We start from the raw sequence: 12,072 nt of genomic DNA, 5'->3' as shown, positions 1-12,072 counted from the left end.
TGAGACAGAGAGTAAGGAATCAAAAGGCTCAGAAGAAGAGGACTGACTAAATACTGCAGGGACGGTCATTCCTTCAATTGAAGTCCTGTATGGCAGCGAAAGCCTCACAGAGTCCCCTGTGGCCTCAGAAACCGAGAGCAGAAGGAGGACTCCACAGTCTAATGAGCTGAACTCCACATAGACATCAACATTTAGCGACATAAAATTGCTGTCGCTAGTTAAGGTAAAATTGAAAAAAAGGGGGGGGTATGATTCATCCATATCCGTGCCCCTGATACAAGAATGTAGTACATAACATTTACCTTGTGTCTTCTGGAAGACATGGAAAAATACGACACGTGAGTACCTGATGGAAAGAAGAGCAATTGGTCACAGAAACACTCTTGGGTGTTGGGCAGTTGATTGTTAGGGGGCAAAAACAACCCTCCTCCAAGACAGGTTGGCTCAAAGCTAGAAGTGTGATGAGCTGACTCCTGGCAGCCACGTAGACAGAGAGGGAGCTAGCGAGGGAGGGAGGGAGGGAGTGAGGAGGGCGAAGGTGGAACACAGGTGGCTGTGGGCACACGGACCCACAGGGTAAGATGCACTGCTCGGTGGGATGAGGTGCTGTCCAGAAAGGACACACAGAAGTGCGGCTGAAATCAGAACGGAAACACCCAGGTGCACTTAAAAAATTAGGAAACCAGCCAGGGTCTTGGGGAAGAAACTGATGAGTCATTAGTAGGACAAGGTGGAAAGAGGGGGAAATGCCACTTACCTCCCTGGTCATGAGGCCCCCGTACAGCATGCCACGTGGCCAGCCTTGGAAATCTTCTTTTGTACACAAAATCTGAGAACATTCTTCATTGGTCATTATTCCCTGAGCAATTAATATGAACGCTGGCCTATGATCAAGGTGTGGAAAGACACCTGGGGGTGCTTGTCAAACAGGGGGAACACATCCTTTCTGAAGAGGACAGATGCCTAGGGATGAGGCAGCAGGGCTGAGGTGTGGAAATGAAAAGAGCGAAAACAGAGCCCAGGAGCAGAGGTGAAATTGTGTTCTGAGCAAGGAGAACAAAGCTGCATACTTGTGACCGCAACACAAACATTTTTTCTCACTTGAAAGCTTTGGTTCTGTTTACATAGAAACACATCTCAAGCATTGAACAAATTAAACTTCGATGAAAAAATGAAAAAATAATTGAAATGGGTGATGTCTTCCAGTCTCTTCTAATCTAAGTAAAGTGTATGTAAAGAAAAGCAAACAAAAATAAAAAGGCATAGTGTACAGGAACATTCTGCAAATGAAAACTACCCTGTTCTATTTAAGAGTCCTGAGTAGAAAGAGCTGGAGAGGAACTGGGGGCCATGGCGCTCCCCCACTGGTCACCCAGGTCACCAGACTCAGCTATGGCAGAGATTTTTGAATAGTCAGACCAGGTATTTAAAATGACAATCATGGGGCGCCTGGGTGACTCAAGTCAGTCGGTTGAGTGTCTGCCTTCCGCTCAGGTCATGATCCCAGGGTCCTGGGATCGAGCCCCATGTCGAGCCCCATGTCGAGTCCCATGTCGGGCTCCTTGTTCAGCGGGGAGTTTGCTTCTCCCTCTCCCTCTACCTGCTGTTCCCCTACTTGCGCTCGCTCGCTATCTCTCGCTCTCTGTCAAATAAATAAATAAATAAATAAATAAAATGACAATCATTAATATGCTGAGGGCTTTAATGTACTCATATTCTCATTCATTTATTCATTCATCTATTTTTTCCACTACGTACTATTTAAAATAGATTTGTTCAGCAAGATGCCCTTTAAAAAACAAAAAACTAGTTTTGTTCATATAATATCATATTTACCTTTTAATATATTTGAATGTAACAAAATTTGTTCATCTTATTTTTGTCAAATTGTTTTCTTTTTTTTAAAAGATTTTATTTATGTATTTATTTATTTATTTATTTGACAGAGAGACAGACAGACAGCGAGAGAGGGAACACAAGCAGGGGGAGTGTGACGGGGAGAAGCAGGCTTCCCGCCGATCGATCCCGGGACCCTGGGATCATGGCCTGAGCCGCCTGAGCCAAAGGCAGACGTTTAACGGCTGAGCCACTCAGGTGCCCCTATCATTTGTTGTCTTAAAACTGCATATCTCTATGCCAGATTATGTGGTTATTCTGGGGACACAGAGATGAATAAAGCAATTGTAAAGCTTATTCTCTTTGAGCTTTCCATTTTGAAGAGAAAGGAGCAGCAATAATCATCCTTAAGGAATTTCAATTCTATTTCATATTACAATGAGAGGTAGAGCATAAGAGACTCTTTTGCTAGAAGCTTCAATGAGGGATGTCAAGAGGGGGGCCAGAGCAGATGAATTCTTTAAAGTAGATGAAATCTCTAAACACAGACATTCCGCCAGTAGATAGGTCCTTGCATCCAGAATCTCCAACAGAGTATATAGTGGAGATATTAATTTATAATTGCTTGTTGCATACTTGCAAATCAGGGCATGATAATAGATGTGTTCACTTATGAGTAGATTGTAAAATGAGGAGATGACCTAAAGCTTAGGAAGATGTTCAACTTTTAAGGTTAAAAGGGAAGAGCTAGCAAAGGGCACAGAGATGGTGTAGCCACTGCAGGTAGGAGACAACAAGAGAGGAATGATCTTCAGAATGCACTGACTAAGCAAACAAAGAGTTTAAATTTGAGGGGAGTCTTAGAGAAGGACAGGGCTAACTTGTCCCAGTGGATCTGGAAACATAGGTGCCATTGATCACTTTGGTAAGATCCGATTAGGCAGAAAGATAGGCCATGTTGATAGATGAAGAATAAGAGTGTGGTAAGTTGTCTCCTCTCTCTTTTTAAGCAGATCAGCGTTGCTATGGTTCTATAAATTTACTGAAAAAAATATTTTTAAGAAGCTCTTGGTTTCCTTTATTTTCTTTAGAGTTTTTCTGGTTTCTAATTCCTTGATTTTCACTATTCTCCTTATTGTTTCTTTTTATTTATTTTATTTTTTAATTGCTTCTTTTTATTTCTAGCTTGTTACAGTGAAAGTGAAGAGTCCTGGCTTTGGATTTTCCTACTTCTCTAGCGTGAGCATCTAAAGCCTTAAGTTACACTTTAATCAAGGTAAATAAATCATTTATTTATTTTTAAAGTAGGCTCCACACCCAACATGGGGCTTGAACTCACGACACTGAGATCAACAGTTGCATGTTCTACTGACTGAGCCAGCCAGGCAACTCCAGTATGTTGTGTTTTCATTTCCATTTATTTCCATGTATTTTCATCCTTCCCTTGGGATTTCTTCTTTGCCCCATGAGTTATTTAAATGTGTGTTATTTAATTTCCAAATATTGGGAGATTTTTCAGGTATCTCTCTGGTATTGTTTTCTATTTCTTTCTATTGCAGTTAAAGAACTTACTCTATCATCTCAGTCCTTTTAATTCTATAGAAATTTTTTATGACCCAGAATCTGGTCTATATTTATGACTGTCGTAAAGAAATCTGAAAAAATATATGTCACTAGTAATATTTGTAATATTTTCCATCACTAAAAGTTCCTATCAGTTTTTATTTGTGTCTTCCATTTTTTCCTTCACTGTACCTTGAGGAAGAAAGTCATCTTAATTATCAAACTCAAGGAGATATTGTTCTTTGTCTCAGCATCACGGACAGTTTTCTAGTTTTTTCTGCTAGGAGCACATGTTCAAGCCTTCTTAATACATCGTGACCGAAACTGCACTACTTTCCTTTTAATTTTTATTTTTTAAAAGACTTTATTTATTTGTCAGAGAGAGAGAGCACAAGAAAGGTAGGCAGAGGGAGTAGCAGGCTCCCCGCTGAGCAAGGAGCCTGACGCAGGACTCAATCCCAGAACCCTGGGATCAGGACCTAAGCAGAGGCAGATGCTTAACCAACTGAGCCACTTTTCTTCTTAAAATCCAATTTTATATCAAATCTGTATTCCATCAGGATTTTATTTTCATCTACCATATGATGTGAGAGTTGACATTGATCTCTACCTGGATTGGCAGGTAATCATTGTGGAATCATTTCTGGATAGTTAATCCCACCATTTGAACACCAGATCTTGATCTGAAACGTGACTGTCAACAATAACACAACCGTTTTGAGCATGATGTGCTTTACCAATCTGGTTACCTAATTTTCCTCTTTGTTACATTGCATTTTCTGTTGCTATGAAATACAGCTTATTTTTACATAGAGATTGATATGTCCAGACTTCTCTATTGCTTCCTTTCTTCCTGACTAAATAAAGATTTGATCTTTAGGTAGGGCAATGACTTCAGAAAAATGATACATTCTTAGGCATTAATAAATAATGAGTTTACAATGAATATAATGGCCAGGGACACTTCCCGCATAAGATGAAAAAATGAAAGTGAATCAGAAACTTTCTCTTCTCCAATATCTGAAGGCCATCAAAAAAGACAGAGAGCAAGAAAGTGTGTAAATTTGGGATTAAAATATATGAGAACTTCAGAATAAGAATTATAAGGCATATTTATGACACGTGACATAGGATCATGTACTGCACCTATATTTTGCTAAGGAATTTAGATGTTTGATCCCGAATAATTCACTTAACCTCTTTGGACCTCAGTTTCTCCAAATATAAAGGACGTTATAAATGTTCTTGAGTTGTGAGTATTAAATAATCTAGAACACTTAGAAGCTCTTAGAGTATTTCACCTCAACAGATGGTGACTATTTTCTTATTTTTCATAGAGATCTAGAAGAGAATAGTGGACTTCTCCTAGCCTTCTCTCTGTTACTGATTGCAAACTGCTGAGGGTCTAAAAAAACAGAACTGGGGCATCGCTTCTCGGCCTTTTGGCTAAGATCAAGTGTAGTATCTGTTCTTATCAGTTTAATATCTGATACGTCCTCTATCTGAGGACGATATATTAAATGGATTTTTGGAGTTAGGAGATGGAATAGGAGCTTGCTCCGTCCACTCCACGCATCGACCTGGTATTGCAGTACTTCCAGGAACGGTGCACCCCCTCGGGGGTTAGAAAAAAATTTTAAAAAAAGAAAAGAGGGGCGCCTGGGTGGCACAGCGGTTAAGCATCTGCCTTCGGCTCATCTGCTATGAGCCTGCTTCTTCCTCTCCCACTCCCCCTGCTTGTGTTCCCTCTCTCGCTGGCTGTCTCTATCTCTGTCGAATAAATAAATAAAATCTTAAAAAAAAAAAAACAGAACTGGGGACAAGTGGCTCATCAATTACATACATAATAGTATTATACACTATATATTCTGATACCTAGCACGTTTCCCCCTTCTTCCCTGCTTTCCCAGATCCCATCCACTCACTCCCATATTACAATGTTTCCCTCTCCCCATGTAGAAACCCCGAGTGGGCTCTGCCCTCCTCATTCACTCCTCATGAACCTCTCCTGCCCATTCACACAGCTGCTTCCTTTACTCTTGTAGTTTCTGGCTGGCATTCTGCCAAGTACGAAGCCATTAACTGAAACCAAGAGTGGTGTGAAAGTTCTAGGTTTTTGGAAACTCTTCTAGGAGAGGCCTTGTTCTCTTCTTTTCCTCCTGGTGACTATTTTTGGGCCTGAGGGAATGTCCCTGCCCCAGTGATGCAACAGCAGCTTTAGCAAAAAGGAAATAGAAAGCAGGATCATTTTACTCTGTGGCCTGTTTAAATGTTTATGAAGGAAGAGTGTCACCTACTGGCTAAGATGGACAAAGACAGTGAGCAAGTCTGGAGACTTGCGTCGTGTTCTATGCAGAAGACTATCTCCTGGCAGGATTCCAGAGCAAAAGAGGCTCATTCTTGGAAGGAACTGACTTCAATAGTGTAATAAGCCAATTTCCTGAGCTTTTGTATATTTTGAAAAAAAAAACATACTTTTCTTAAAGAGCAGCTAGCAGTTAGCAAAACTGAGTAAAAGATACTAAGAATTTTCATGTAGTTTCTGGTTCTGCATCTGCATTGTCAATCGAATATCAATATTCCCCCAACAGAGAGAATAGTTGTTGCAATTGCTTCCAACAATGTTCCAAGTAGTTCTTAGGGTTGTGAACAAATCTGAAATATCACAAAGTTCTGTGGTATCCAAAGCTTGACCTTGGAGCAGTCTAACAAAACCTTAGTATTTATTGTTTCTCATTGGGTTTTCTTGGGTATTCTACAAGAAACAATGACATAGAATTCTTAGATGACACACAAACTGTCTTCAAGATCATTGCGACAAACCGGAAATAAGAGCAATCACTTAGGATTGAAGGAATTTCTCTCCATCATTTCTTGGATCTCAAAGTCTTACCTGGAGAGGTGATCTCTGCTTACTTTTGAGCTGCCATTGGCTGCCTTTTGGTTGTTGCTTGTCTGAGCTTTGATGTGATGCAGGCTTTGGCAACAAAATACAAATTATATTTTATTATTAGTTCTACAAAACTTACTCAACACATCAGTAATTCTCTAGTGCTACGCAGAAAAAATATTTTGACAATACCTTCAAGAGTGTCTAGTAGCAGGTGAAGTTAAAAATTATTTTGTCATATGAGGCAAAATCAAAATTCAGTACACTAAAATGAAAAGTTAAGTAAACAATTTAATTTTTCACTAGCTTTTAGCAATTTGGAATGATTTAAAATGTTTAAGTACACTGAAACCATTATGTCTTTTTTAGAAATTGCTAACTTGCATATGTACTTATATATTACAATTTCTATATGTAAATAAATTATAAGTCACTCATCAAATTTACTTACATACTTAGGAAACAATAGCTTTAAAATTATACTTTTAGTTTAAAATTTTCATTCATTCTTACCCTGCATGGGATAAACTTTACACTTTCTTTTTTACCTATAAAGCACAGATATGAACACAATATGTAACTATATATTCCATGGATATACTGTGTGTCTTGGAAGGTTGAATTAAAAGCATCCAGAAAGACTCTGGAGACAAGACACAATGATGAAAAAAATAATACATGGTTGAGAAACCCATGCTCTAAACCCAAGTAGAAAGTGCCTAAGGAAAGCAAAAAGAGAAGTAGAAGGTAAGGGAAACGTTCAGAAATTGAAAACTCCTAAGTCCCCTACTTAAGGCACACGCACAAGGCAAGATGCTCAGAGAACCTAGAGCCACGGTTCCCAGACTTGCCCACCCCAGCCAGGCCAGCAGCCTCTGCAGGATCCCCAATGGCCCTGCCCTTCTCCTTCTTGGTGGCCCTGGTGGTACTCAGCGGCAACTCCCTCTGCTCTCTGGGCTGTGACCTGCCTCAGAACCATGGCCTGTTTGCCTGGAGGGCCTTGACGCTCCTGGGACAAATGAAGAGAATGTCTGCTAGCTCTTGTGACGGGTACACACGTGACTTTGCCTTCCCCAAGGAGGTGGTTGATGGCAAGCAGTTGCAGAAGGCTCAAGCCTTCTCGGTCGTGCATGTGATGAACCAGAAGATCTTCCACGTCTTCTGCACAGAGGCCTCATCTGCTGCTTGGAACACGACCCTCCTAGAGGAATTCTGCTCGGGACTTTCTGAGCAGCTGAGCGTCCTGGAAGCCTGTCCCATGCAGGCGGCGGGAGTGGGAGAGACTCCCGGCATGAATGTGGACTCCATCCTGAGGAACTACTTCCAAAGAATCTCCCTCTACCTGCAAGAGAAGCAATACAGCCCTTGTGCCTGGGAGACTGTCAGAGCAGAAATCACGAGCTCCTTGTTTTCATCAACGATCTTGCAAGAAAGACTACGGCACAAGAAATGAGATCCAATTCAACATGGGAATATTCTCTCTGACTAATAATATCACACTTTCCTGAGTGAGTTTGCCATGTGAAAGACTCTCATTTCTGCTGCCCTGGTGACATGAACAGAGCCAATTTCTCAAGTGTTTCCAGAACATGTCAACTCTACAAGCAATAGTCTCTTACGGATGACCATGCTCATGTTTATTTATCTATTTAAATATTTATTTATGTAAATACTTATAAGATTTGGATTTTTCATATAATATCTGCACCTTTACATGGCAGATTATAATAAAATATATTTTAAATATACAATAAGTTTATCATTTTTCCTCTTTATTGAACTTTTACTACGGAAAGTATTTTTAAAGGGTAACACCAAGTCTAATTGTGCAACTTGATTGGAAATTGGATGGCAGAATACATTTACCTATCATACTATATTAACATCGGAAATAACCACGGACTTCCTCTAAGACAACTTGCTCGTTGCCCTTAGGCTATATGATGTAATAAATACAGTTTCTGATATCTATATTTTTGGCTGTTGTAGGCATAAGAATCTGAAAGCAATCCTCATACTTAGTGTTATATGAAGAAGGGAAGGAAGTGAATTCTCTCACCTGCGGCTAGAATGGAGGTCAGCCAGTACACATGCAAGCTGTGGATCCCTCGACAGGGGACTGGTAGACGTGGAGGCACAAATGTCCAGTGTCAGGGGAGAGGTGAGCCGGCATTTGACAAGAAACACCACGGCTGAGGTCCATATCTAGCAGGGAAAGCCAGAAACAGAGATGGTCCTGCGGGGAGACCGTGTAGTGTGAGAAACAGACATAAACTTGATTCTGAGGCTCTCCAACCGTGAAAGGGAGGGGACAGAAGAGCCACAGGGGAGACAGTGGACTTCTGGCCATACAGTACACGGGTCACAAGAGAGGATGCTGATGAGCGTATCTAAGGAAATAAATGTGCTTTGGGGAGCATCAGTGGATTCCTGGAAGATGGGGATTGCAACTGCCTGCTAAGTCAGAATAGATGCCTTTGCTGCCTTTCCTGAGAGTCGGTCTGGTGGAACGCAGAAGCAGAGACCGCCATGGAGCAGGTGGGAGCAGGAATAAGAGAAGTCAGCTCCTCTGAAGTGGAAAAGAATACAGCATGGGATCTGGGAATAATGTAGGTCAGTTTTTCTGTGCATAGTTTGCCTTTTTATGTCATTTCTTTCTTCCTGGGTCATTCATGAAATTGATGTTCTGGCAAATCATATTAATGTGTTTAATACTGTATTTAGACTGAATCGTGACTTAACTACGTACAATGGTGTATCCTGTCTTGGTTCTTACTACCTTGTGTATCGGTGAGCTGCTCAGCTTTAAGAACTCACTGGGCAGGAATAGATAACTCATTCAATCCTTCATCCAATTATCTATCAATACTGACAAAATAATGGTTCCTGGAATTACTGGCTTTATTAAATAGGTTCCTTAACTCCTCTTTGTGACCCTGTTTACTACAGCAGCTCTGTACCACATTTCGTTTTCTAAAGAGCTTGATATGATGAGAATTCTTTTCTGTTACTCACTAGTAATGTTACCTAATTTTATGAACGTCACGATTTTTAGTGGATCCCCAAATAACAGAATTCTCAAGCACATAAAGACTGACAGACTTTCTTCAAAAATGAGAGTGGGAAGCTGGTCAGGCCTTCTCTTAATATTTAAAGCAAAGAAAAATAATTGGCCAAAATCAGCTGAAAATACAACAGAATTATGGAAATCTGTGAAAAGAGTGAGTTGTGTATAATTCAAGAGTAAAAAGAGACTTAACAATTATGACATAATATCGTGAATATTCAGTGAACTCATGCCCTTTAAGGCACCTAGCATCACAGGTTCCATAGAGGAATGACTTAAATTGTGGTAGGTATCATCTTATTTTGCTTCTACAGCTATATATGAGAATATTGTTTGTCTCTTTCTACAAAATTATGCAGAACTCTGTGTCCTACGCTTCAGTAACTGAATTCCAAAGGGGAGACTAACAATTGTTCAGGAGTTTAAGAAGAAACTGAACAATAGGGACACCTGTGTGGCCAATTGGTTGAGCATCCGACTCTTGATCTCAGCTCAGGTCTTGATCTCAGACTGTGAGTTCAAGCCCCACGTTGGGCTCCACCCTGTGTGTGGAGCCTACTTAAAAAATGAAAAAATTGAAAAGTAAAAGCTGTGGTGGCAAAATAAATATATTCACAACTCAAGGTGAAATTATTACAATTGGGTCTTTCCTCTAGGTCGACAACACAAACGTTCACCTCAGCATCTGAGGGCTGCTGACACTTTTGATGCCTGGTCAGGAGAGGAGGAGGTCAGCACTGAGAGCTCGCGTCCCCGCACAAACACTCCAGGGGCGAGGGCAAGGATCTAGCGGCAGTAATGGCTTTGCTCACAAGGAAACCAGCCCCTGCACAGTTGGGGAACCTAAAGTCCTCAGGACATGGTGAGCCCGCCCTCAGGGAGTGAGTCCCAGAGAGCCCGGGTGGAAGACACTCAGTCACTCCAGAGGAAAATGTTCCTAGAGGTGGTAACTACCTCAGTGAGGTGTGGCTGGGAAAACACAATCTTCACCCGTCCACGTCCAGACAAGAACCAGGCCTCCTGCTGGGGGCACGGGCACAGCCTGAGGAGCAGTGTAGACGGGTTACAAAATGACCCAGAGAAAGGACAGCATCTGTACTAGTCCTGACCCTGAGTCCCAAGGGACCCATCACTGCAGGGACCTGCATCAGTTATTTCTAGAATGAAGAGGAACATCGGAGAACTCCTGCACTCATTACCATAAGCCTCTGTTGTGACTATAACACTGAATAAAGCCCAGTCCTGGTTCTAGAGAGCGTCTTACCATAGCTGGTCTGGTCAGTACCCAACAAGATACAAATCCGTCGAGACGAAGGAGCCCGTCTCCCCGCGTGAGGGAAGGAAGGTAAAAACCTAGTCCAGAATCAAGGCCCCATTTTGTTCCTCACACAAAGAGGAGCAACGTTTCTAGAGTAAAACTGGTGCGTGTGTAGGTGCGTGTGTGAGGCCTCACGTTCCTACACCACTTCCGTTTCAGGGTAAAGATGGCTCTCGTTTGACTGCTAAGAACCCACGTGGAGGGACCCATCGGAAGTTCACTGGGAGAATGAGCTTCTGTTGTGCAAGTCATGGTCTAGGTTGGTGCCAGCTTCCTAGATAATGCGGGCAAGCCCTCAGTGAAAACTAAAACTAGGCAGTAAAAGCAGAGAGGACTGCTCAGAAAAGGAACATTTCGGCGTTGCCCACTGAAGAGCCCTGCTGGCCAAGCCTGTCTTCAGAGAACCGCGGCTCGGGGTTCTCCGGGCGCCCAGCCCGGCCAGGCCTGCAGCAGCCTCGTCTTCCCCGCGGCCGTCCTGCGCCCTCTGCTCCGCGCCCTCGGGGTGCTCCCCTGCGGCCCGGGGGCTCTCGGGCTGTGCCCGGCCTCAGAGCCACGCGCGGGTGAGCAGGGAGCACTTCGTGCTGCGGGGCAAGGGAGCCGACTGTCCGCTCTCTTCTGTCTGCAGGACGGAAGAGGCTTCGGATTCCCGCGGGAGATGGCGGAGGGCGGGCGGCTGCACAAGCCTCAGGCCGCGTCCGTCCTCCGCGAGCGGCTCCCGCGGACCTTCAGCCCCCGCCGCACACGGCGCTCCTCGGCTGCCTGGAGCGCCCCCTGCCGGACCAGCTGCGCTCTGGCCTCGGTCGGCCGCTGCCAGACCCGGACCCCTGGGAGCTGCGGGCGGTGGGACGGGAGGAATCCGCTCTGGAACCGACCGCCCGACACCCGCCCTGCAGAGGGACTTCCGGGAAATCCGTCCGCACCTGGAAGAGAAGAAGTACAGCGACTGCGCCTGGGAAGTTGTCAGAGCGGCAGTCATGAGATCGTTGTCTTCCTCCGCCCACGTGCAGATAGGTTAGGGATTAGGGATGCAGACCTGGGGTCACCTCGAAATGCTTCTCAGGGACGAATGTGCCGTATCACCCACGCACCTATGTCTGGTCACTGCAAGGGGCTCTCTCATTCCTGCTTTCATTTCAGAATTTATTGAGTTTCGCTCGGCAAGTATTTTCTAAGAAGTATTAAGCAAGAGTATGTTTAAAAATCCAGCTTCAGGATCAACTGTCCCTAAGAGATGACTGCCCTGATGTTATTTCTTTATTGTTTATTCTTATTTATTTATTTATTTATTCACTCATTCATTCTTGTAGCTTATCATATTTATATTTATATTTTCATATAAAATATTTGTCTTTACTTGTATTATAATTTAGAAAACAGTCATCTTTTCATGTTATTAAA

At 42.9% G+C, this 12,072-nt stretch overlaps 1 protein-coding gene and 1 non-coding gene across 2 annotated transcripts; both read left to right on the top strand.

Moving 5' to 3' along the window:
* The first annotated feature begins 4,825 nt into the window (after positions 1–4,825).
* Positions 4,826–5,016, top strand: LOC113260696 (U2 spliceosomal RNA). The gene has a single exon (XR_003318071.2). It is a non-coding gene; the product is annotated as a U2 spliceosomal RNA (small nuclear RNA).
* Positions 5,017–7,178: 2,162 nt separating this feature from the next.
* Positions 7,179–7,742, top strand: LOC113260290 (interferon alpha-1/2-like). The gene has a single exon (XM_044386727.2). It carries the CDS (start codon positions 7,179–7,181, stop codon positions 7,740–7,742), a length of 564 nt encoding a protein of 187 aa, XP_044242662.2.
* The last annotated feature ends 4,330 nt before the right edge of the window (positions 7,743–12,072 follow it).

This window comes from Ursus arctos, unplaced genomic scaffold, assembly GCF_023065955.2.
Source record: "Ursus arctos isolate Adak ecotype North America unplaced genomic scaffold, UrsArc2.0 scaffold_18, whole genome shotgun sequence".
In the NCBI taxonomy this organism is placed as follows: Eukaryota; Metazoa; Chordata; class Mammalia; order Carnivora; family Ursidae; genus Ursus; species Ursus arctos.
The sequence above is the reverse complement of the archived record's forward strand: the minus strand, read 5'-3'. Positions and strand labels throughout refer to the sequence as shown.